Source organism: Bombus vancouverensis, chromosome 10, assembly GCF_051014615.1.
Source record: "Bombus vancouverensis nearcticus chromosome 10, iyBomVanc1_principal, whole genome shotgun sequence".
NCBI classification, from domain to species: Eukaryota; Metazoa; Arthropoda; class Insecta; order Hymenoptera; family Apidae; genus Bombus; species Bombus vancouverensis.
Window position 1 is genome coordinate 6,318,065 of NC_134920.1, and position 26,730 is coordinate 6,344,794.

Here is a 26,730-nt window from a genome sequence, read left to right on the forward strand (position 1 = left end):
GATGAGTCTCTCAATAACATGCAACCCGCTTTACGCGAAAGTATGCCACGATGTTTGAGCGGTGGGTGGTAGGTCTCTGACTTTTCCTCAGTTATACATTTTTAAATAATATTGCAAGACAGTGGATACTTATGCAAATTCATATTTTTATAAATATAATTTAAAGAAGTGGAATCCAGGCAGAGGATTGTTCTACTTAAATATTATTGTATAACAAGTATTATAGCTTGGATATTTCATATATTGCTACGTATTATGTGCGTTTTATACATTTTGACATCTTCAATTTTTGTATAAATATTGCGAAAATTTATTTTCTATCGAGAGAATAAAATTTATTTTGTTAGAAAAAGATAAATCTAGTTTTAATGTAGTAGTAGTTTTAATGTAGAGTTCCAATTTACGTACTCGACTTTTTCTACTTCTTATTATATGCGTATCTCCGCTGTGATGCCGAAATCTGGGTTGGAGTTTCTCTGTTTCGAAACTTTTCAAATAGATAGGTGCTGGGTTGTATCTCCGAGGTATTACAAAAGAAAATAAACTTTTTGCCGTAGCTAATCCGAAGAATTTTTAACTTTTTCACATTCTTGCTTTTATATTACAAAAATGATCTTTTCAACTCTAATAGAATTTAAATTAAAAACAAGCGGATCATTTTCTTGTCTTTATTCCTTGAGAATTATTCAAAGACAGAATCCCTCTTACTTGAGAATCTTTCTACAGTTTCCTTTTCTTCACAATCTTTTTTATCCAAGAATAAGAAGAATAAGAGAATTTTATCTCTGTTAAAATTTCCTTATTCTTCTTAGTAAAATGTATACTTCTTTATTTGTATTTGTTAACACTTCCTTAGATAGTTACTAAAGATCCCTTTTCTCAAAATTTCGTTATTTTCAACTTTCTACATCCAAATGGACGTAATCCACATATTGTAATCGTGTATAAATTAATAAAAAAAAAAGTTTGCTATTGCTCACTGAACATACTAAACGTCATTACCAAAAATACATTTTCCATCATTAAAGAACATATCTTTCGTTCTCTGTTTCTTTTTTTTTCCACGTTGTAACGATCAATAGAGTCAGCGTTGATCGATCAGCTGTTGGCACGTGACCGAGATCGGGATCTGGATCACTCGGTCGGTAACGTTGCGAGGTGAGGTTCGAGGTTACGTAGCCGCAAGTGAAAGCCACAAGTCTCTGGAATCTCTGACAATCAAGGCGCAGTATGTGTGTACGTCGATTATAATCGTGAACGTTTCACGTGATCGTCTTACAAATTCATATATATATATACGACGAGCCTAATATAAAATACAAAACACAAAGAGAAAGAAAGAGACAACACATTAAATCATTATTATGTGTTATATTAAACCATTTTTATGTGTGTAAAAATCTTGAAAAAAGCAAAAGAAGAGTGCTCAAGGTTTTGGAACATCGATAAAATAGCTTATAAGAGGTAGATCACGACTAACAGTGACAACTAACATCTATTCTACTAACAAAGTATCTATTAATGATTTTGATAGATTTGTCTGTATTAGTGTATGTAATCAAATTCTCGATTTTGTACAGTGGAATGTGACGTAACGTGCCACGACTACGATGAAAACGTAACACAGATTATCGAATTTGGCCCGAGAATATTAATTGATCGCCATTAAGCGTTCGTGTTAACGGTTTAAAAAGAATTACTAGTATTGCATAGAAACGGGTTAATTAATTAACTTTGATAGTGGATTAACAAGTATTTAGGAAACGCTAAGATTTCCTGTTACTTCAGAGTAGTTCGTTTAATTGCAATTGTGTGTTTGAATCTGGAGTTAAAACAATTTTCAAGAAAAATATTACTTAAAGGTTTGGTTACTAATCACGTTATCGGTTTACGACTTTTAATTCAAGTTGCATGTATAATGAATAATATACATTTACGTTGGTCGAAATACTTAGACGATCGTATTTTGTGACTTTGATTTTTATATCCGCTCATTGTGCTTTTTAAGACGATTGCCTTAAAGTCAATCTTTATGAAATACTTGGACTTTTTTCTTTCTGCACATTTAGTGGATATAGCACTATCTATAATCTCTGAAGTACTTTAAATGTCAAGTTTTTTAAATTAAAGTTATTTAATCAAAATTAAACAATTGTGTAAAAAAGTCTACAATATACACTTTATCATTTGCCAATTCACTACAATATTATTATATCATTAAAATAAATTATTGTGGGAAAGAATAGGTTCTCACTTCTTCTAGCTGTTCACTTGTCAATTTGCTAATATTATTACATAATTTATAAATTATTATACTATGTATATGATATGCATATGATATGTAATGTATAAGATGATATGTAACGTACAAGAGGATCTGGTCCTTTTATCCGAAACCCAATCTGTCCAGGTGGTTAATTGTCAATTCGCTAATATTATAACATAATAAATAAATTATTGCATAAGAGGATCCAATCCTTTTATCCGAAAACCAATTTGTCCAGGTGGTAGCCTCAGCCGGTAAACGAGAAATCTCGAGACGAAAATCATCCTCGGTTCCCCCTACAGGGAAGACTTAACCAGAGTGCGCAGGAGCTCCTTCCGGAGAGGGGGCGGCCCACGATCGACGGGAGGCTTTGTGAGCCACTGCTGAATTGCGCACACGCGCGGAATTTCCCGGGAATCGGGTTTTTCCGGGTCTCTAACACGGTTCTTCCTCGTTCGGCTCACTCGAGCGTCCGACGCGCGACACGGCAACAGGTGACGACCGGAGGCCGATTACCAGAATCTACCAAACCAGCGACAGCATCTACGGGCTAAGTGTCATCACGCTTTCTCAAGCGTCCACACGCGTCGCGTTCGAATCAAATACGCGCGTAAAAGAAAAAACGACTCCCTTCAGAAAATTCTCGATCTTTCGATTCGTTGTCACGAAATTTTTAACTGGACAATTTTGACCGGATATTGTTGCTGTTGGACTTCGAAGAATCTTCGAAAGGAAGATTGGGGATCGTGAAAAAGGAAACGGAAGTACCAGTGAGGGAAAATGAGCGTCGAAGACGCCATCAATTATAAGCCCAGCGAGGAGGAGGATTACTATGCTCTGCTCTCGTGCGACGAGTCCTCGACGGTAAGACAAATTTTCTGAATTACTTTCGCAAGAGGTTGATTTCCAGAGATTTCGGTGGTTTTCTTCGTTTCCTTTGATTATTACTAGTGACAGGGTTGTTTGCGGAATTGAGATTGAAATTCTTTGCGAAGGAGTGGATTGCTATGTTTCTCTTTCGTGTGACGAGGCTTCAACGCGACGGTAGGTTCTTCGCGAAGACTTTGACACTTGGTAGATGTTTTTATTATTCTTAGTAATAGGGATATCTGTGGTTGCTTTTTGAGAAAGGGTTGAGGCTGAAGTTTCTTAAGAAATGTATCGCTGTTTTCTTTCGTGCGACTGCAAACCAACTTTCTTGAATTTCTTCATGAAGAATTAAGTTATAAGAGTTTTTTTTATATTTAATGGTTTTTCTGATTTGTTTCGTTTAGTTTTTCCAGCTAATAGGCTCTTTGTAACGATTTTTTTTTGAAAAATGGTTGAGATTTAAGATTTTCACGTGTTCTTCGTTTCTATCTTTGGAGACTGGTTTTTGAATTGTTGTTGAATTATGTCATTCGGTATCTAGTTAATAGTAATATGAAAAATATGATACAGTAATTTATTAATCAAACGAGGTTCTTCATTCTATAGAACATTTTAATTCCTAGCGTATCTATATTTTGTTATACGTGAATTTTCCGCTTTAAGAAGAATTCCATTTAACCAATCTCTTTCACTCTTAAAGTTTTCGACAAAATATCCAAAACAATGTCTTGTCCGCATACTAGCTGCTTCGTAACCTAAGATCCAATCTGCATAAACTATGAATGTTTCATCATCCGCGTTATTTGTCAGATCCAATTAGATAGCACCTTGAAAAGTAGAATTTAAAAACGACTCGACTCGTACGGATCCGATTTCCCGACAATTAAACAATTTCCAATGTGAGTTATCTCTGGGCATATCGTGGCTTAAAGTTTCAGATTACTGCACATTTATCTAATGGGATACATACGTATTTAATATACTTTCAGAAGTTATGCGGAATTAATTAGTTTCGCTGTCGGGAGCTCGTCACTGCAGGATAATTGCATCAGCATCGGGAACAACTTTAATTAGCGCTTTGGTTCAACTTCTCGATTAGTATCGATTGTCTGTCGATTGCCACTTCGTTTGACAAAAATATATCACACCGCCGCTCAATGGAAGTTGACAATACGATTACGATCCAATCCGTTTCGCGATTGATATCTTTGACTATGTGAAGTTCACGATAAGTTAAGATGAAAATGAAAATGTCTGATGTTTTCAACGATATAAGGATTTTTAATGGACGAGAAATTGAGAGCGTCGATAGTAGATTCATAAGCAAATAGTTGTAGCTATAAAATAATTATTGCGTTTTCAAATATCTGGTTGACAGCGTACGAACTGTTTTTTCAGATGGAACTTTAGTAGTATGTAGTTTCTTTACAGCATCATGTATTTAATCAAAATAATTTATTTATTAGGTTTATAAGAATTATCGATTGTAGAATTAATAAATTCTTGGAATTAAATTGTTGTAGATTTTTTGAAACTAATTTGTGTATCAAAAAATTGTTTAGATGGAGTAGAGAATATGTTTGGCCTCCCCAAAATGATAATTCTATGTTATCAACATGCATCTTTATATAAACAAATTTAGCCGATATCCTATCTAAGTAATATTCTTATTATAAATTATTTCTCTATTGTTCTATTATCATTGGTCTATAGTAAATTTCCTCTTTTCTAAAAATTCAATAGATGATAATAGTTGCTAAAATTATGTTTTATATAACACACATAATATGTGCATAAAGGTCTCATAAAGGTAGTAACTGCTGAAATATTTACACGGGCCAGTGTATTCACAACATTTACATTGCAACATTGCGATAAACCATGGTCTTTAAAAGTTAAAATCCTGAAAGGGAGGAAGAAGTAACTCAACCCCATGCAACAACCCCTAGGAAGATGATCTTTTCGCGTCGTTGGAATATCGACTAAACGTGAAAGCTTGTTCGATTATAATTCCCAGAGAAGTTGTCCAAGTAAACAAGCCATTTCCACGGCGCAAAGAGTCGATCAGCCTTCGATCCACGTCTCGTTCTATCGGTGAATATCATGTGAAAGTCATCGTAGACCCTTTTTAAGGAATTATGTCAGCGTTCTACGTTTGTTTTCTCTCTGTTCGCGCGTTTCTCGCGATCTACTAAAAATAAACGACGTTGCTTTAAATAAAACCCGAGGGTTAATAATGAGTGATCGTGTTCGTCTGTTTGCCAACGGTCCGGCGGGTCCATTAAGGAACTCTACGCCCATTAAGCGAATTCGTTAAATTGCCTGGCAAATATCAGTCGTCTTCATTTGCCAGAAAATCGACGAACGGAGGGTAAACAGCCCTTCCGTGTCTCTTTCGATTACTATCATGATGTAAAACACCTGGGAAGGTGCCTGGAAATATTCATTGGCGTAACTTGGAAGAATGCACAATTTTATAGACTTGATGTTCTTCTTCCTTTTTTTAAGGCTTCTTAATTGAAGAGTATAAGGAAAAAATTGGATACGTAGATGGCGGATTTTCAAGTAAATTTATATTATTATATAGATATTTGTTTTATCTGTTGGTGAATCTTGAAGAACGTTCAATTTGTTAGATACAGTGCGCATCTCTCCGAGAGGAGAATATTTTTTCTGTTCTTTTTTAGATCCTCTTTAATTATAAGGAACAAATTTGTTAAGTAGACTGCTGATTTTTCTATTGAATTTCTACTTTAAGTATTTTATATATTTTTATATATTGTATACATCTTGGGCATATTTTTAAATTTAACAATATACAATCCGGCGATAAATCGTGTTTTCCATTCTTTAGAATTCAACGCACTTTAAAATAATTCTATTCATTGATTAATATTCTGTAAATTGTCTGTCTGGCTGGTTTTGAGATTAAATATGCACGTGTTTTTACCATCCTTCTGAGTGTTTCAGTTGTGACTTTGATATTTTTTTATAAGACTTCTTTGTTCGAACAGGTTTTTAATTACGTTATACTGAAATACTCCAAGTAATATTAAAACTAGAAAATTCACAAGGTTATAATAACAGAAAGAAAAGTCATTAAAAAATCATTTGGGGGATTCTAAAGAATTACTAGAAAATAAAATTACCTAGATTATCAGTGAAAATCGCAAAGTTAATAATTCACGTGATCAGGAGCGTGAAGTTTAAATAAAGGATGTGTAATGAACCATCCCCCTTACTGCTTCCTTCAAAGCCATCCCACACATCCTGTACGTCTTTTTTAAGGTTAATTAACCATGTGGTAACTTTCAACTTATTCGAATTTTTTTTACCTAAAAGATTCTTAAAAATCTATATTCCAGGTGGAACAAATCACGGCAGAGTATAAGGTGCTGGCTCTTCAATATCATCCGGACAAGAACGAAGGTGATAAGGAAGCTGAACGGAAATTTCAGCAATTGCAGGTTTGTTTCCGCGGTCTATTCTCGTTTCTTTACTCGCATATGGTCGCAACGTGACTCATGAGGAAGTTGTTGCACGATTGCTCCATTTACGTTAATCTGCCTCGTCTTGACGATACGATCTAACCGATGTATAATCGTGTGATTGTATAGTCCGTGAAATTTAAATAGCACGGTTGTAAGAGATTGATCGACAACTAAAATTCAAACTCTGTAAGCAAAGTTTTCTTCGTTTAGCATCTTTTACTTCGTTTTCACGAAGGTTTCATTTCTTTAATTGTACCCATAAAAATATGAATTCTGCATAAACATCCGTAATCTAACAATCATTTAAATTTAAAAATATGAATTTTGTATAAAAATACATAGTCTAATAATAATAATTTATGTTTTAATTTACAACCATGCTATATCTGTTCCATCTAACCGACTACACTTCCGTTTGATTGCGACCAAGGTAACGCGATTTCTTTTTGTCGCAGCACGCGAAAGAGGTTCTCTGTGACCCTGAGCAAAGGAGCAACTATGACAAATGGAGGCGTAGCGGGATCGCCATCAGCTACAAGCAATGGCTTGGAATGAAGGATCACGTGCATCAGGTGAGGAGAATTCGATGGGAGTTCTTCGGTGAAATTTTTATTGCTCGATGGCGAACAATGCTTGCAAAATCGTGCGAGAAATTTCGTATCTCGTGGAAAGAAAAGAAACTTGCGACGATATTCTTTCGACATTGCAACTTCCACAGATAGAAAACTGGTATTGGAACTGACTATTGCAGGCTAGGGAAAATCATATTAGGTTAGCAGAAATCTCCGAATTTGAAATGTAAGTCGCAGTTTGCAAGCGGAGAAGTAAACGAGTAGATTCGTTTTTTCGTAGAGTTTGGGTTTCTTACATTTGCTTTGAAAAATGTATCTACGTATATTTATTTCTTCGAATTTGAAGAGTTTTGTATAAAGGAGAATTTTGTCGAATTTACTTTCATGCTTCGAAGAAAAGTATTTGAAAAATGAACTTTTATTAAATTTATTTGATACGTAATATAATCCTTGATATTTTAAATTTGACTTTTAGTCACGTTTTTCAATTATATGGAAACAGTTTGCCAGTGATTCAGAACTTTAGTAGCAGAAAGTTTTTATTAGAAATTTCTCGCACGACGTTATTACTTTTCCAACTAATACACCTGACTTCATTTTCTGATTTTCCGTTCTATCGATCCTTCAAGCTCAACTAACTCAAAACTAACTATAACGCACAATTACCCATAACCCATACAACACACAAAATAATCCAACTATGACAACAATGGGTCATTTGCGATGGAAATCACATACTATAACCAAACAAAATTTTTCCAATCAGATTCTAAACTTACTTTCACTATGTAAGCTTTCCAAATCGTTGTTCGATGCTCTCTATAAAATATCAAACTTAATCCAAACTGTGACCCATTCACAAGTGACCTATTCTGCTCGCTCATTTCTAATCTTCTTAACAAAATAAAAAAGAAATATACATATATATAAAACAAAAGAAAAAAGCAAAAAGAATAAAGAAAGAGCACTCGAATGCGCTTTAGTCGATGCACTGGAGCATACCGAAGACGAAGGATCGCATGCTGCAGGACGCGGCCGCCGAATCTGCTGGTTCCCCTGGTCACACTAGCAAGGCGCAACCGGCGAACGCTCACAGAAGAGCTTCGGAGGGTGGCGCGAACATCTACTACGGTGCACGTCGTGACCTTGGCTGGGACTCGGAGGCGTCTAACGAGGTGGTGAACAAGTTCCGCAACTACGAGATCTAAAGGTGCGACGTCGTTCTGCAATTTCTGGTCGTCGTCTGGACCAACGATCGCTCGCTCTGTGTATCTACCTTTTTTCTTTTTTTTTTTTTTTTTTTGCGAAGTATATCGAACGGAACAAACGGATGAAGCATCATAAGCAAACGTAATGAATTACGGATACACCGTCTCGTCGTGAATTTACCGCTCCTTGTTGTCCAACCGAGAAAACCTCAAGGAAGAATGTTGTTGAGTTTGAATTGAGATTTTGAGCGAAGATCATGTTTCTGTTATCGTTAACTTTGCAAAACGTTTGGTCCTTTTTTTTCTTTTTGTCATTGTTATTATTCCACTAGTATCGTTATTAAGAAAGAAGAATACTAATTTTATCATTGGGTGAGTTTTGTTGATTTTGAAGTGGATAAAGACTGTATTTATTGCAAGTGTTCGGAGGAAGATATTTGAAGATTCTAGTTCGTCTTTTAATATGTTAAATATGTACGATGCAGATTATCCATGGTCGAGAGCAGTTTCTGTTCAAGTCGGTAACGCTTTCTGCGAATATAAAATAAATAACGGCACGAGCTATCGACGGCAGACGCAGATTGAATGGAATATTATGCGAGAGTGGCAGGGAACGTGCCAAGATGGAGAACATACTCGATATGAAAACTGTGCGATCATCCAAGTGGATACTTTGTAATTTGATCGATCATACAGTATATGAATTTGCAAAGGCCGAAGGAAATACGCTGCAAATCTTCTCTTGCAATTCTTATGACTATCGAAATTTAAAAAATTTCGATAATTAATTTCTATTGTCTACGTTTGAACAATTTCACAATATTTAATTGGAATTCTTAATATTCACAACGGTGAAATGCGACTAACCGAGCAGGAATAAATTGAACAGCAAAAATGGGCCACAGATTATACGATATAACATATCGATCCTGCTTTAGAGATCTTTTTATGGGAGAAGGAAGAGGGAAACCAGAGGGAAACTCGTTTAAAGTTCCAGACGAGAAAAGAGGATGCTCTCGAGGTTTCTCGAAAGAAGTGTCACATTTTTCTTATTGCCATTTCTTCCTTAAAGTTTTGTTTAAGTGTCACGAAACAGAGCGACAAGGAAGAGAAGAATATTGAAGAAAGCAAAAAGAAGAAATCAGGGCGAGAAAAATCGAAGGATCGGCTAGACGGTGCTTTAATGTCGTATCAAGAGAGAAGCTAAAATCCACGATTCCACGAAGGGATTCAAACGTAAGAAAATAACTAGTTGTTTCTACTATAACGTTACTCGCGATAGAATTTGCTTAAGTGGTCCAGTTCGAGCTGAATGAATTTCAGTTTCTAAACAATCCTGAGGAATAATGTATATAACATTCATATGTTTTTGAATTTTTTTACTTATTGAATTGGGAATAATAAAAGAATAATGTTGCCTTATTTTGGTGAAATTAATTGATGATAGATTGCCCTGATTTTTATTAACAATTTTTAACATTCACCTATCTCATTTATTTAAAATGAATTAGAATTAAAATACGCAGTTGCTTTTTAAATCAGAATCTCATATATTCTGTGAAAAAATATCATCCTGATAAAAAGTATTATACTTCGTTTTAAGGTATCTATTCACAAGTTTTAAGGAAAATCAGCGACGAGAGGTACAAAAATTCGAAGAAATTAGTCGAGAAACGTTCCTAATCTCAAGTTGCGAAGATAATTCAATTCAATTGACATTCCTTCGTATCACCCTTTGTAAAGTATGTACGATTTCCAAAACAGTGATTTGTACCACTTAAATAGTACTTCCATCGCCGAGTAGCTAGAAGAAAAAAAGTAACTCGTTGTTTCTACATTGAGTATTCTTCAATGGAACGCTTGAACAGTTTAGACGTCGAATCACAAAAGCTTCGTACGCGCGAATATCGAAATATATTCTCGATCTTTTCCAAGCGAAACATTAGTAACTTTTGTGTCGTCGAAGATAAGATCGTCGAATAAACTGATTAAGCATAGTTATTCCATTGTTGAGCAAATCGATGACGGCGCACTTGTACCTGTGTCAAACGCAAAGTATATATCGTTTTTTCTCGACCACACTTGAATGTTCGAAACCTTCACGACCCCATAGATCCACGTCATACTTTTCTGTACTTAAATCAGTCCTTTCGCTGAAAGAAAATATATCGAATAGACACTAATTTATTATTATGTGAACTTTTAATATATAGATGTTCGTTAATAAAATTGCGAACGAGTCTTATTCATCTCGATCATATTCATTTTTGTCGGTCCCCCACCCTTCTTTTTTTACGTAAAATATTTTCCAATTAAATTTTAAAATATTACCGGGACGATACCGAAAAGAATTCATCGTCAAATATTGTCCTTTGCTTTCGATTAATCCACTTCGACGCAGACTGAAAACGGGAACAACGTACCAAAGCACGGAGGATCAACTTTGCGACGAACAATCTAAATTTTCGAGAGGAAACTCGATGGAATTAAAACGCTAGAGCTTCGATTTATCAATTTTCCCTCAGGCAATTTCTAAAAATGTCAGTAGTTTTAAAAAGTTACACTTTATATCCACGTTATTTTACGTTCATTCATCAGCGAAAGGATTTAACAGCACTTTTGATTTATTATCAACAGACTGCGGATGTTTATACATTTATGAGAAATTTAAACGTGAAAAAATGTATAAAAAGGAACATAATACGGAGAAATATAGTTCTTGACAAGAGATTTTACACTTTACGCTTCATAATCTTCACGAAGTTCCTTTAATTTGTTACAGCAGTTATATTCAAGACCATACAATTACTACATTAGTTAACAAAAACAATACACTTTTTACTCGTATACTCAACATCCCAGAATCGCATTTTTTATTGAAAATTATTTATTATTTTGAAGAAGCTTTTAGCAAGTCCGTGTATATTTTCTATTATATTCACATCGGCTGACAAAATATCCAAAATTTATTATAATATTTAGGTGAAACAAGTCACTAATTAAGATCCATTTCTTCGCTTATATTCTCAAAAATTTGTATAAAAATCCACAGTCTAGTTATCATTCTCTCATCATCGATAGAGTCCCATCTCACTACAGCGAGTTACATCATTCGTTCGACATCACCCTGTCTCAAGAGCAACCGGTCTCGTGATAATTTCTCGATTCATAGATTAAGTTTGGTTCTTCGTTTCAATCACCACGAATACGAATATATCGATAGCTAGTCGACGAGGAATTTTTCTAATGCACTCGAACGTCGTCGTTGCGTTCCGCGTAATTAAGGCACGTAGACGTAGAAGCTAATGATTGGTGGCCGAAAATAGCAGCAGTCGACTCGTACGTATCGATGTGACCTTTCGATATTAGTATGTAAGGCTCCGAGGTACGGCTTAAAACGATCCTGTCTCCTCGAATTTATTTTCACCCGTGTCCAGATATCGTTTTTTTTCTTCTTTTTTATTTTATCCTTAGCTCACTCGAACTTTCCATAGAATCGTTCGATCGGTCGTTTTGTCTGTGTGGATTTTCAAAACCGGACCGAGGATTCGGGAACGTAGATCGGTCGGAAAGCGAGGGGGAGGGGATAAACGAGGAATCAAAAGTAGAGACAACGTATATCGATGGCAATGCTGCGAAATTTTTGCGATGAAAAACCGGAAACGTAACGAGTGTACCGTTGTCGAGAGTATTTGAGTCGAATGACGCCACGCGCTATCGATCACGGACGAGGAAAAAATAAAACGAAGAAAAAGTGGTAAGGTAGGAGTCGCTGATCTATCTTATAAAACAAGAAAACAAGGATTGCCCGAAAGAATGGGAAGGTTAAAAGAAAAATCGATAGTGCGTGTACGTGTTGAAGTTTAAAGATCAGAATCGGCTTCGTTCTCGAGTTTCTATGACGTAAAACACGTGTAATTATTCGTAAGGTAAAAGTAACGTGGAATCGTAAAAGGGAACCAAATATTAAATATAACATGAAAATAGAGAAAAAGAAAGGAAGTAAAAAAAAATATATATATATATATGGTCGTCCAAAGTCGAGAACGAGAGATCGATCTTCGAGATCTCATCACACTACCCGTGTATCTGTCTTCAAAGAATGAGAGAAAAAGAAAAAAAATAGGAACGATAAAGCAAGTTTCGAAAATATTCTGTACGTGTGTTGTTCCCACATCTATATTTTTCTAGACGCGTCTCCGCGATTCCGCCTCGTGGAACACTGTACCTTCTATCGATTTATTATTTCCACGCGATCGACTTATCGATGGTATCGTGCATCCGGCCGAGAGCTGGGAGAAACCTGTCGTTCGATGAAAAGAAAAAAAAGAAGATACCGTGGAATTTTTTTCATGCTAAACGTTGCTACAGTTTTTACGGAGTATTCGATAAAAAATTGCTTGCCTTTTTAGGGTTCCTTTTCTTTTGTCTTAAATAGAAAGCTTAATGGAATATTTTGTAATTCACTCTAATCTTTAGTCCTTCTTTTTTCCTTTAAGAGTTTCACGAAGGTATATTTACGATCTTTTAAAATTGTAATACGATTAAATTTTATACGTTTCTAGGAAAATATTATAATTATGTATGCCTCACTTTGAAAATATGATTAATATAAGATATTAATAAAATGTAATTAAAGATGAAGGTATAAAACGATGGTTTCTTCTCTCCTCGTAAACGCGTGAATCTCTGTTATGTACGTATAAATATACAAATAAATATACATACACATATATATAACGTATAAGATATATAAATATATTATAATCGTCACGCGCTGGACGACGCGACGATATGTATCTATGCGATTAAAGGTTCAATAAATGTGTTTAATTAAGAACAGTTTGTTTCGTACATTCGTTAACCCACAATATGAACACTCCTCCTTTTTGTAAATTCCGCTATTCCAAAAAAATATATCATTTATGAGATATTTTATTAAATACTCAAAGTGACGTTTCGTATTTCGTTAAAAGATTAAAAAATTAGAAAATTTTAATTTTAATATCCTAATATCATCAAACTTCATAAGTATTTTCACATTAAAATTATACTATTTCTTAATAATTGAAAAATATTCTCCCAAATTATTTCAAATAAAAAATCCATATTCCTAACTGAAACAAAGTTGCAAAATTAATCCTGAATTAATCTATTGTTTATTTGTTCGTTCGGAACGTCAATACGAATTTTTAATTCCTTCTCATCGATACACGAGGAATAATATTCTTTTGTTAAGAAACATTCACATTCAATTTCGGATGTTTTTCTTTAATTTTTACTATTCATAATTAGAAACACCATTTGTTCCAATTCAGTGTCTTTTCACTTGCCACTAGTTCCTGACAAATAATTCTCTTTCAATCGCTATTTAAAATATAGGAGCTTGATTCTGATTGTTAGAAACTCCTCAAACTTTCCACACAACCTAATATGCATTTGCAAACGAGTCACGAGTGATTTTTTTCTCCTCGAAATCCAAAGAAATCAGAGTGTAAATGTAATTTTCCAGCAAAGTAACAGGAGAACTAGAATTTAATTACGACAATCGGGAACCCTCTAAACTTTCCAAACAGCACAATAATTCCAAACGAGTGGAGAATGATTTCCCAAATGCTTCGAAATCCAAAGAAATCAGACGGTGAATGCAGCTTTCCAGCAAAGTAACAGGAGGATAGGAACTGAATTTCGACTGTCGGGAACTGTCCAAACTTTCCAAACAACGCAATAATTCCAGACGAGTCACGAGTGATGTCCCAAACTATTCTAAGTCCAAAGAGATCAGAGTGTGAATGCAATTTTCCAGTAAAGTAACAGGAGAATAAATTCGAATCGAATGGAAAAACCGATCGCGACCGTTTGGAAAAACTGGAATTGAGTTAACTGTGTGTAACGCGAGGAACAATAGACTGCCGCAATCCTTTGTCAGCGATGGAAAACTTTCCCTATCTCTTAGGGCACATTCACAAACGTGTTCGTACAAAACGTGCCACCCACACAGAGAGAAATAGAGAAAGAGAACGCGTGCGGAACCGTGGCCTAATTCACAGCCACGCGAAACTTAATGTCGTTTGTTCGTCGAACGAGCATTCATTCCGCGTTATCCACTGCGGACGATGGGATACAGAAGCACCTTTCATTCACTCGTGTCGCCTCTTTTCACCGGTGAACTCGGATGGAAACGGCCACGTAAACTCGCCTTTGTCGACAATTAATATTAGCTTCTTTGTCCAGCCCTGATAGAAAACTCGCCACATCGTTGTCACGTTTTAATCAGACGGCATTGAGAACACAGGGAGGAAGAAAAAGGAACGGCGCGTCGAAGAATAAGAATATGTTTCTGCGGGGATGGACTATTTTCTAAGTTAGACAGCGAGTGATATTCAATGATATTAGAGACGTTCATAGCATATGGACTACTGCATTCTTCGTACACATTGATTTGTTATTTATTATGTTTATTTCTAGGGGATGGTAACTCTTCGTTTTTAATAATTTCTGGTAATTTGTTAATTTGGAAAGGATAAAGCTGTTCAGCAGCAGGTCTGAATCTAGTTGGAAGTGAATTAGAAAAGAAGGAAAAGATACAGTGCATCGAAGGACGAGTAGTTTCTGTAAGAGTGAATTGTTCTCTAAGTTTGATAGGGAGTAATATTTAATTCTGGACTATTATATACGCTGAACTATTACTATTATTACTATATTTTTCGTTCGTTACAATTATTTCTAAGAAATGGTAGCTCTTTGTTGTTTATCGTTTCCTATATTTTGTCGACACTGAAACACTAGTGTTACGCACAGATATCCTGCAAGTTTACGAAATTCTGACTTTCCTAGCACCAATGATCTCATGAAATCATAAAGCACTTATCCAGTTAGCAGCTGTTTGCCACGCGCCATGACTCAGGAGTTTTCCATCCCTTTACATTCTGTATCAGCATACGCAGTTCATAAGGGTTGATTGCGTGCTATGGTCATTGGGAAAAACCTACGGAACTCCTGTGCGGACCCTCGCTGGTCGCTTTGTACCCTCGAGGGCCCGTAACGTGGGGTTGATCATTTGCAAAAGTTTACCGATCGTATTGAACTAATCATCACTCATGCAAACTCAAATGTGTAAAAAACCAGTCCGCGTGTTTCTCCTCGTGAACAACTCTCGTATGAGCAACTATAATAGCCTCATCTCGAGTAGTTTAGAGTTAATGTGCGTCAATAGCTTTTTCAATAATTCACGCCACCCACACTCAGTTTTGTAATACAGTCCGTTCTCTAATAAACACTATAATTCCTATACTAGCAAGTGATCCTTGCCATTACTTACTTTACGGGCTAATTACTTAGTAGCCCTTTACTTGCTGACAAATAATCTTTGTCTATCATTTTATTTTACTGGCAAATAAATACTTGTCAGCTTATTATTTCGGTGGCAAATGATCTTTCCTGCTACATCTCACGAGCCTAGTGTCTTGAACAGTTAGATCTATTCAATAATAGCACAGTTAATAACATTTTGATTGCGGTATAAGGTTTCCTAGAATAGTTTAACTATTGTTAGTGTTGGAGATTGTATGTTAGCGTAGCATTACAGGTTTGAAGACGCGTAGGTGTAATGTGTGAAAAGAAGTCTAAATGAAATGGAAACGGATTGGAACCAATGGGGTGTGTGTGATGTTAATTGCTTAATCAATTTTCTCTTATTATACTTCCCATGATTTGATAATTATAATATAATTATCTATCTATAATATGATATTTATAATATGATCGTAAAATAATAACATGTCAAAAACATTAAGTTTTTGCGGATCTTGAGAAGGTTAATATGAATGGAGCATACGAGTTGTGAGCTATTAGGAATAGATTGATTATCGCGTGTAAGGAGATTCAGAATTTAATGAGTCGTTGCAAAGTTTAATTGGATTTGGCAGAGGTTGAATACACATGGGTAATGTGTAGATATTAAAGGGTAGGTAACGTCCGGCTCTGTTATATGAATTTAAAGACCGTAATTTTACAAAAGCGCAGTTACCACGAATATAAATTATTTATCGCATTTTTTATGTTTCACCACAACTGATTAGTGCTTTGGAAATTTCGAACAGTTTTATGGAAACTTGAAAAATTGTGGCTGTTCAGATTAACGATATTTCGAGACATTCCAAGCTCTATGAATTCCAAGAATTCCATAAACTTTAAGAATTCTGAGAATCCCAAAGGGTACAAGAATCCAAAAGCCTTAAACACCTTGGAAACTCTAGGAACTAAAAGCATCCCATAAACTCTGAAGACTTCTGAAACTTTAATTTTCCTTTATTTCCCCAGAGACTTCTAAGAATTCATCGAATTTTCAATGCCTGTGCAATTTTTCAGATTATCAAAATTCCCAAAGCTCTATATAGAATTCTAGCTCTATAAATTCCTATTCTAAAGGTTCTTATAAATTCTAGAATTCCTCGATTTCCAACCTCAACGACCCTTCTCATCGCCATTCACCTTGTATCCAATCAATGTGCCGTTGAAAGCTCAGCAACACGATCTAATTATAAGCACGCGTTCCAAACGAAGTACATTTTTCTAGACGTCCGTTTTATTCGCATGTGGCGCGTCTTCGCGAACAAAAGGATCACAAACAGCAAGCACTCATCAGATAAACGATCGAAATTGCTGGGAATTCCTTGAAGCGCAAAACGAATGTCTCGCCCCAATTCCCAATCATCCACCGGTTGAATAGCATACTCTATTGGGTAACAAAATTCTCCGTCGTAAGCTCTGCGGATGGTAGAACGTGTCGAATCAGATGAGGACACGGTTCGCGGAATAAAATAGCAATTAGCCATGAGCTTTCTTTTTCAAATTCCATTCCCATCCCCAGACTCGACCAGTTTTATTGACCAGATTTATTTACCAGATTGATACGACTTACTTCGTTACTTTCATTATTTTGGACGGAGCGGTAAATGCAATCGATTCTTGCCCGATCGTTTGTTGTGCCAGGGTAAGAAATAGCGTAAGTCATAAATTAAACAATCGAGTATTGGCGCCGTCTGGTATCTAAGGATTGCACATTGCATTCTATTTTAGAGTTCTGCAGAACAAACGACTTACGATTAATATTAGATTGCAGAGTTTTATGCATTCGTAGGAAATTTGAAGGTGGAAAGGTACAGGGTAGGATATATATAATATAGAAAAATGTATAAGATAGAGTAACATTTAGTAGGTAACATAATTTCTTACTTGGGTTCCATGTTTTTAATTGTACTCATAAGAATATGAATTTGTATAAATATTCGCAGTGTAATGATATTTCATTGAAGGAGCTCGGAAAGATGGTGCAATTGATAGAATTTTTTAGTTGAGAAAATTTGTGAGTAAAGTTAAACTTTAATGGTAGAATTGCCAAGGTGATCAGAATAACCAATTCATAATCTTAACAAAAATTTTATAGATCTATAACGAGATTGAGGGAAACTTGAAGGATGTTGGTTTTGGTTTGAACAGATGTGGAGAAGCTAGTTCACGTAAATATTTTATATTTAGAATTTCATTTTTCTGGATTTATTTATGATGATGTTCTCTTTAAACAAGTTTTATAGTTTGTATTTCCTTTGAGGTTGTTGAAGAGTGAACTTTAATCAATCTGCTGTAAATAGTTTTCAGTCTGTGATATTATTATAGTCTTGTGAAACTTCAGGACGTCTTGTTCAATTGGAAATCGTATTTCTATATAACTTAAGAGAACGTCAGATTTATGTGAAAGTCAATAAAGTGGATGAGACACTGGAGGTGAGTAATCTTGAAAGGGATAATTAATGTATAATATATAGCAAGACGATTAAATTCGACAGATTCCCGAGAGATCAAAAGTTTATATTTCTTAGAATTTATCCATTAAATTCCTTGACATTTTCATTTAGCCAGAATATCAAAGGAAGTTCTAAAAATTAATTTCATATCATTTCCTTCTTGCATCTAGATTCTACAATTTCTTCAAAATTTGGAAAAGTCGAAGTATTTATTACAAAATAATTGCCTTAATGAAAAAAATTAGAAGTATTTATAGCATCGTGATAAATAATCTTTTAAGCTATTTTCAGACGTTTTAATCACGATACCTTTTTGCATTTCTTTTTCCAGTAAACAGTAATACTTCGAATTACAGAATTCACACAATTGCATAATTCTCCAAATTACACGTTTCCTTAATTCACACAGTTTTTCCATGACATTTTATTCGCAAATACGATAAAATACTTCTCCAAATCAAATACACCTAACAATTCTCTCGCTTCATGAAGTCGTATTTCTCAGTATCACGTTATCCAAGTATCAAACGCGAAACCGTATTAATGTATTTTCCATAAAGCTGTTTCCTCTTCCGCCGTTCTCTCGTTAAACGATAGCAGGAACAATGAACGGATCGTTCCTCCGTGTTCCTCCGCCCATTAACCCGAAATATTGAGCAGCGTTTTCGACGGCGTGCCACGATGCAATTGGAGAAGGTGGAGGCCCTTCAGGCAACCATTATCACGGATGCACTCGCCTCAGTTCGATCCCTTAATACGGGGTGAGCATTGGTCTGCGTTTGTCAGATAACGCGAGACTCCCAGCTTTTCGAACCTAGCTTTAAACTTTGACCTACCGGATCGAAACGAGATCAAGTTCAGCGTCAGCTTGCACCGATGAATCGATCACCGTGTTGCTTGACATGTACAGGTTTTGTTGATGATTAAAGGTCGATTAAAAGGATTATATTTCAATTTGAAATGACTGGACTTGGTAGAAAATATATTTTATCGTGCTTTCCCCTGTAGCTTTCTAATATATCGCGTAATATAAGTATAACATTTTAATTATAAAATTAATACATTTTTATCCAAGAAATGTGCGACTATTATTCTTTTGTCACGTTAAGTCTTTTATATGATTATCGTACATTTATGTATTGAAAAATACGGAAGAAAGACGGATCAATTGGGCCCTGGTATACAGAAATGTGAAATTACAGAAGCAATGTATGAAATTATATTTAACGAACGTATTTAAGAGCGGAACATGTGAATGTGATTAGTGTGAATTGATTTGGCAGTTGAGAAACAGCTCGTGTACAATAATATTCATTGAAACAAAAGTAGTATTGAATGTCGAGACACCGCCATAAGTTTCTAATAAAGAATATTATGAAGATATTTGATGTCTGATTCTATAGAGTAATATATGTATATGATAATAATATCTGTAAGGTTCGAAAGAATTTGCGGGAAAATTTAAATATAGAAACTTTAGAAACGCAGCTGGTGTTTACAGGTAGTATACTTGTTCTCCGTAATTATATTAGCGAAAATTATGCCGGAATCGCAAACGAATAATTAAAAATTTAATAAGTAACTCCCAGGTCGCATCTGACCCCATTTACAATGTATCTTCCATCCCATTTACTTCGACGAACTCTATGCATCACTAACTATATAACGGTGTTTAAATCTTCAGAGTGGAATTTCCATAAAACGATGTTGTTCCAAATGCTATTTTGAACAAGTTTGAGTACCGAGGCTCAAAGTGTTAGCGAGCCGAAGAACGATTGTTTACGGCATACAAATATTTATAGTTCGAAAGTTTAATATAACTTAACGTTTGGCAATTCCTTTATTAATTTTGTTTTTGGTTTTATTTTTTGAGAATTTAATCCTGCTGATTATTCATTATAAGAAAAGTCATTTTCAACCTAATCATACTTTTCTTACATTAAAAAATATCTAAATTCCAGTAAAATATAGAACAATTGTTATTACTATGTGTGATTTCTTCCTTCAACTGTATGTTAAAGATTTTCTTAGAATTTTGAATCTTTTGTATTTTCTATAATAAATCTATCCATCTATCTATCATTTACTATCAGTTAGCAACTGAAATTTAATCTAGGCAGAGTAAATAACTGTTTAAACCAAATTTGTCACAAAAGAACGAACCATTTAATTGAATCCAAATTCCTTGGGCAGTTTATAAGAATTATAAATAATAATTAACAATTATATTCTCTCTATATCAAAAGGTATCAAACATATTTAAAAGATAAAAAAGAGATTAGTGTTCGAAATCCTAGTTACATACATGTTACGAAAGCTAGTTAGTTTCAGGAATCCAGCTTTGTTCTACGCCCACATTGGTCAATTATACTGAGAATTAACGCGTATATTTGATATCAAATAAGCTGAAAATGTTTCATAACATCGATCGCGTAACCTGTTACGCAATACACTTTTCATTTGATATTTAATATCGCACATTCATAAAAATAATTATTTTTTTTTCGAGATAAAACCTTTATCCACTTTCGTCGTTGCTGCCTTTCCAGGAACGGAGATGCCCATGATGGTAGGCATAAACTTCCAGCATAAAGTTTTCATAAAGAAACGTCTACTTTATAGAAGTTTTTATTCGATGCTCTTGATCGAGTCGACTCGAACGTGTGTTGCAATTTTAGCTCGCACAAGTCGAGAATGGGAGAAAAAAGGTAGGGTGGAAAAAGAATGCTCGAAGAAACGCGTTGGCGGATGTAAATAAAAGAGGCGCAGTAAGAAAGCGAATAGGTAAGTTTGAAACTCGGGAAATTTCTTACGGAGTGTAGGAAATGTAATCGTGTGGCACAATGGTTTGCAAGTTTCGTCCAACACTTGCAGTTATTGCAAGATGAAAAAACATTTTCTTAACTTTCTGTAACTGAATTTCCTTATGGTTATAAAAATAAAATTGCAGTTTGTTACGACCTGGTTGGGAAGAGTAAGAATTTGAGGAATATTTGAGAATAGGAAACACAAGGTGATTCAATTGCAACACATGATTTCTTTGACAAATAGTCCTCTTGACTAGTAGAATGCGATTCAAACAAGAAAATTTAGTTTGACTGTCTGGGTCAAGATTAATTTTTCTTCGTATAACCTAATCATTAAACATCTGCGATATTGGTAACATGTTGCACGTTGTACAATAGGACATAAAAAGGATAACTCAGAGTTACGTAATTTCTACTTAAATTCGGCAACATTATAGGGATTTAATTAAAAAAAGAAATAAGTGAAACTATAATATGTAATTCTTTTAGTTCGCAATTACTGTCGGCTACCAACTTACATCTGATATAATAAAGTATGGATATCTTCTAATAAGAATTTCTTTTAATCTCTCCATTCAAACATCTTTTTTCATTTGGCCGCAGATTAATCAGAAAAAGAAACCCCAATCGAAGCCCCTGTGGCAACTTGAAAAGATGGATAAGGGGCGATACGGGGCAAAGGCTAGAGAAGCAAGAAGCATCGGGACAGGAAAGAGCGGTAGCTGGTCTGATAAAGCGAGGAACGGCGTGGAGATAAAGGGAGGACAGCGTAGGAGGGCAAGAAAATATAGATTGCTCGAGAACGACGAAGTTAGTGTCCACTGGAGGGAAAGAGACACATATACATCGGATCGATGCAGAGCACTATTCCGTGGGTGTCGAGTTTCGTCTCTCTCCAACCGATAGGATTCGGCCCAGTAGGAGAAAGAGGGACATTGGCTTACACCATCGTTCATAAGTATTCCCACACTTACAAACTAATTTAAATATACGTATATAATGTATAGTATAAAATGTTTCTCGAATGAACCTTTTCAGTCTAATTTTAGCCTTTGATCGTATCTCACACAACCATATTATACAGTTGTTTGATGTTAGTAAAAATAATGTTAACATTAATCGGAATAAAGAAAAAAAAGACGTGATTGAAGGATAAAAGCTGGCCCTGCAAAGACATATGAGTTAAGTAACTTTAACGTTTACGATCAACGTTAGGCTCTTGAAATGATTTAAATATGTACGTGCTTTTAATCAAGTTCTAAAAGTTTATATAGATTTTATCAAGAGTCGACTATCTATTATGGATAAACAAGGAACTTGAATGATGCAGGTGTATTCCATGTTTCTGTCTAGAAGCATTTGGTCCTAGTTTTATGGTAAGATTGACGTAGAAACTTATCGATAGAGAATCGTTCTTTCGTTGTAACGTTGAAAATATAATAAAAATATTAAACAAGGTTGAATTGCGTTAGCTGTCGGAATACTTATACACGGTAGTGTGGTAGTGTACGTAACACGATTTCGATGGGAAATTGCGATCTACATATGAATTAGAATACTATGGCGGATGGACTGAAAAGGATGACCTCGCGAGTCTACCAATAGATGACGGAGATCACCGATTAGGAACGCCATTTATCCCGTCATTTCCTTTAGAAAGTGGCGTCAATTTCGCGAACAATCGGCCGTGATCGTGCCACCGGATAGTGAATGTCAGAGTTCGCGTTGTGAATTTACCGATCAACTAAACACCGAACGACCTAAATGAGCAAGAGCACTCTCGCGCTCGATTCGGCAACGAGCGTTTCCGGTTGACGAGCGGCGCACTGGATAACTGGTCGAAATAACGAGGTCTTGTTCTTACTTACGTCGTGCTCGGAAAAGGGATAAAGGTTGATAAGGGAAAAGATTGTTATATGAGATTAAAAATCTTGGTGATAATATTATGGACTTGTTTTGTGAGTATGGATACAGATTTGTGATTTATTGAGATTTTCGCCAAATGAAAGTGTATTGTTATATTCCGAGATTAGTGCATATGAAATGCTTTTTTCAAATGAAACTTTACCTACATGTAGTTTATTCAAAATTTCGTATTTTCGATCCAAGTAACTTCTATATTATTCAATACAGTCATTCAATAACTATTTAATTTCACTATCCCAGTTTTGTAAAAAATACCAGCTTTAGATTCTAAAGATTCTAAGGATGGACTTGTTATATTTTACATTTTTTATAGTTTATATTATGGGCTTGTTATAGTTCATTCATTTATAGGTTCTTTTAATTGATAATTGATGGTAAGATATAATATAATGATTTGTATGTATATTGTAGATTTTAAGAAATTATATGTACTGTTTGATAAGAAAATAAGGTTTTTATATGATACTATACTTTAATATGAACCATTAATTAAAATAAAATATGTATTGTTAGTAAAAGATATATATATATCCTACAGGGAAAATTTACATATATGTAAATATCCTGCACAATTTTTATGTAAGCAATGTAACTTAATTATAAAATGAAATTATGAAACGTAAAATCAGAAAATTATTTAGTTATTGAAATCTTATATATCGGGGATTTAGAGTAATCATTCAGTATCACGAATTCGGGGTTTGCGAATGTTTATTGCGTGACATAATTTTATAGCTTATCATTAGAATGAAGTAACGAACGTTATAAACGAACTTACAAACTGTATACGTTACTTAGGAAATACAGTGATTGCGTTACACTGTATATAATCGCTATATGAAATGAGCTGCATCAGCTCGTTCGATCTAACAATATATACTAAGTGCGATAACAATGAATCGTAACAACTTCGCTTGATCCAAACGTAAATCGATGGTGTTATTTCAATCCGAAAATCGACATCGAAACAATTCATTTAAAACGGATTATTTACATGGTATAATAACTCACGTGTTCATAATTTACGTCAATATTCCTTTCTTCCTAACCAATGATGAATGTGCTGCGGTTGCATCGAATTCCACTCCCTATCTTCTTATTTGGTAATTTCACAATGCACTAATCAATAATAAAGTAAAATAATAAAATAACTGATGCTAATATTATTACATACAATAATAATTTTACGCAATAACAATTTTACACTGCGACGAGGATCGTAGTTCGAATTACTTTGAGATATTTCAAACATTGAACCAATCGCGCATCAAGCTCCAGCGAATGTATTAATCTGGTTGGCTCATAGCTATTGCAGGTAATGAACAGACCAATCAGCATTCGTATTCTGTCAGCCATGTTATCTAGTTTGCTTCTACACGAAATATCCTTGTTATTACAGTTTGAATTTTCGCCGCGCTGTGTCTAAACTTTCGTGCTGCGTAAAATTAAGAAATCGGCGAAAATTTATATTTGCAAACATTAGTTCCATATACAATGTCTGTATATAACATTATTAGTGATTCTACGTGAAGAATGATTCTTTCTTTTCAAATATTCATTAAATTTCCATAAGACGAATGTTCAATAGTGATCATGGCGCATTTTTTGCATACAGATTTCGATTTCAAAATTTCTTTTGTGTTAGAGTTACAAAACGTTAAAATATATAGGTTTAAGTTAAGAAAAAAGTGCGCAGGAGATTAATTGTCGACGGTTTTGTTCGTATAAATCGGGAATTTTGTGTTGTCTATATAATGTTATACGTGAAATAATTCCAATGGTTCGCCTGCGCATTTACGAGTGATTATTGTGTAAAAAATTGAAAATTAATGCTAAATCGAAGAACTTAATGTTAGATTTTACACGGACAAGGATTATGATCGCAGATGACAGGAGAGATGTAGAAGACGGTGGTTGTATGCAAGGTAAGATACGGTTCGATTACTTAATTTATAGACATGTCTATTATACTTTGATAATTTCGATAAATTACGTTTCGTTCGACGATGCCGTACACCAAAGGTCGCGGAATAACGTCTTAATTGTTAAGGTCGATATCACGGTATAAACATATCTCTCCAGATATGTTTCTCCGTCGATAAACTAATATTCTTTCTTCATTTGTCATTTTCTCTTTCTTCTTTTATTCTCATCATTCTCTTTTTTTTACAAGTGATTCGTATACAAGACGAATGGATCTAAGAAATTGTCGACGTGTTTCTCGATTATATTACTACTATTTACAAGAAAGACCCAATTAAGAGGGTGAAACGTGTTGTAGAAGGAACGATGCGATTAAAGATTTCATTAGAATACTCTGATGAACACAGGAATACTCGATTCCACATTTTACATTCTTACACTTTAGTTATATTAATAAATGCGACGAGAATGTTTCGAAGTCTTGTGCTCTGTACACACAATATATATTCTTCTGTACATGATCACAAGAATCCTTATTTCTTCTTTTCTTTAAGGGAAAAACCTAATAACTGGCTCAAACGTGCAACTCGTTATTGCTTGTTATTCTAATGTACTCTATCGCCTAAATGCTGCATGTTTCTGTAAAAATTCTAGGGTCTAGAGATAAAATATTAATTCTAGATTGCAACGAACGAATTTTTTGCTTGGAAAAAAATTTTCTGGTTATTTTAATCTGTACAATGTTTTAATATTTCTAATAAAACTGATAAAAAAAAAACAGAGATATCTTCTTAGTTACTTTAAATGCAAGTCATTCAACGCTGACAGTTTCCTTGTTGAGATTCTAATCGTTTAAAAGCATGTTTTGTCTTTTGTCTTTGAAAAAAAGAACGTCGTTCATATTTAGCAGATTAATTTCGCGACAAATAAAACAATGTCTTTTGTTTTTGTTCAATATTAAACACACTGTTTACGACACAGATGTTCTTCAAGTCCTTTGCATTTGAGCGGTCAATTGGAGATTTAGACACGTGTCTATTTTTCTTTTTGTTCATTTTCAATAGTGGTGATCCAGAGTTAGGTTGATGATTCAGTGCCTAACATCAGCTTCATCGGCTGTTTGGTTTTCAAGGGTGCACGGCCTCAGGAATTCTTGACCTCTTTCGTGAAGCCATTTGTTTGCCACTAAAAATATTATATTGGTAACATTATTTAATTTGTGGGATTTTAACACGTTCATGATTTTGTCATTCACTTAATTAAGAGTTATATAAAATATACTTTCAAGATTTGACAATTTAAATAATCTTAGATCGAATAAGATAGAATATTCTGTATGCAATTTTTGAAGTATCATATTGACATAAATAGACTGCAGGTACATACTGTGAAAACAATTGAAGAAATGAAATACAATTGAAGATTTGTTTCACCAACAAATATTATACTTTGGACATTTTATATATTTCTTTACATTACATGTATTCTGTACATTTTTACATCTTTAAATTTCCTATGAAGATATAAAAATCCACAGTCTATCGATAAAACTATAAGATGCGTATATAAATAAAATGTTTAAATGATTTAAAGAACTAAAAACGTGTCAATTATTGTCAAACTATTGGAAAGATAGTTTAAAATTTGTGGTAAATAGATATAACTTCTTACAGATTCAGCTATCTGAAAATTGCTTCTATTTGTTATGTTTACTATATTCTGTCTAAAAGCAGCAAATGTATATATCACTGACTTTTGTATCAGAATATTGTATCTTACTGTATATTGTATTAAATCAAAGAGTTACATATTCACATATTTACAACTATTCAAAGTTACAAAACAACTTGTTTCACACTTT

The 26,730-nt window shown here is 34.4% G+C and overlaps 2 protein-coding genes across 8 annotated transcripts in view; one reads left to right on the plus strand and one right to left on the minus strand.

Moving 5' to 3' along the window:
* Nucleotides 1-1,199: 1,199 nt before the first annotated feature.
* On the plus strand, nt 1,200-22,032 carry jdp (DnaJ domain-containing protein). 3 transcript variants are annotated; one of them, XM_076622263.1, is made up of 6 exons: nt 1,203-1,464; nt 2,505-3,130; nt 6,502-6,603; nt 7,083-7,199; nt 8,183-8,409; nt 21,624-22,032. In XM_076622263.1, the coding sequence occupies exons 2-5, from the start codon at nt 3,047-3,049 to the stop codon at nt 8,405-8,407; spliced, it is 528 nt and encodes a 175-aa protein (XP_076478378.1). In that variant the 5' UTR covers nt 1,203-1,464; nt 2,505-3,046; the 3' UTR covers nt 8,408-8,409; nt 21,624-22,032. The 3 variants fall into 3 exon arrangements, with proteins under 3 accessions (XP_033191958.1, XP_076478378.1, XP_076478377.1); XM_076622262.1 differs by lacking the exon at nt 21,624-22,032 and adding an exon at nt 8,893-13,247; XM_033336067.2 differs by lacking the exon at nt 21,624-22,032 and having other exon boundaries at nt 1,200-1,464; nt 8,228-13,247.
* Nucleotides 22,033-23,639: 1,607 nt separating this feature from the next.
* The window catches only part of PH4alphaEFB (prolyl 4-hydroxylase subunit alpha-1), a 378,836-nt gene continuing 375,745 nt past the window's right edge, over nt 23,640-26,730 (minus strand). For all 5 annotated transcript variants that reach the window (XM_076622260.1, XM_076622259.1, XM_033336047.2 and 2 more), the window contains one exon: nt 23,640-26,054. In XM_076622260.1, coding sequence (XP_076478375.1) covers nt 25,960-26,054 — 95 coding nt within the window. In that variant the 3' untranslated portion in view covers nt 23,640-25,959. The remainder of the gene's footprint in view (nt 26,055-26,730) is intronic.

Excerpts from the sequence above, each read along its gene's own strand:
- jdp (XM_076622263.1), top strand. The coding sequence starts at position 3,047 with ATGAGCGTCGAAGACGCCATCAATTATAAGCCCAGCGAGGAGGAGGAT. Across the intron at positions 3,131-6,501 it reads CGTGCGACGAGTCCTCGACG|GTGGAACAAATCACGGCAGA; the intron begins GTAAGACAAATT and ends TCTATATTCCAG. Across the intron at positions 7,200-8,182 it reads TGAAGGATCACGTGCATCAG|TCGATGCACTGGAGCATACC; the intron begins GTGAGGAGAATT and ends AATGCGCTTTAG.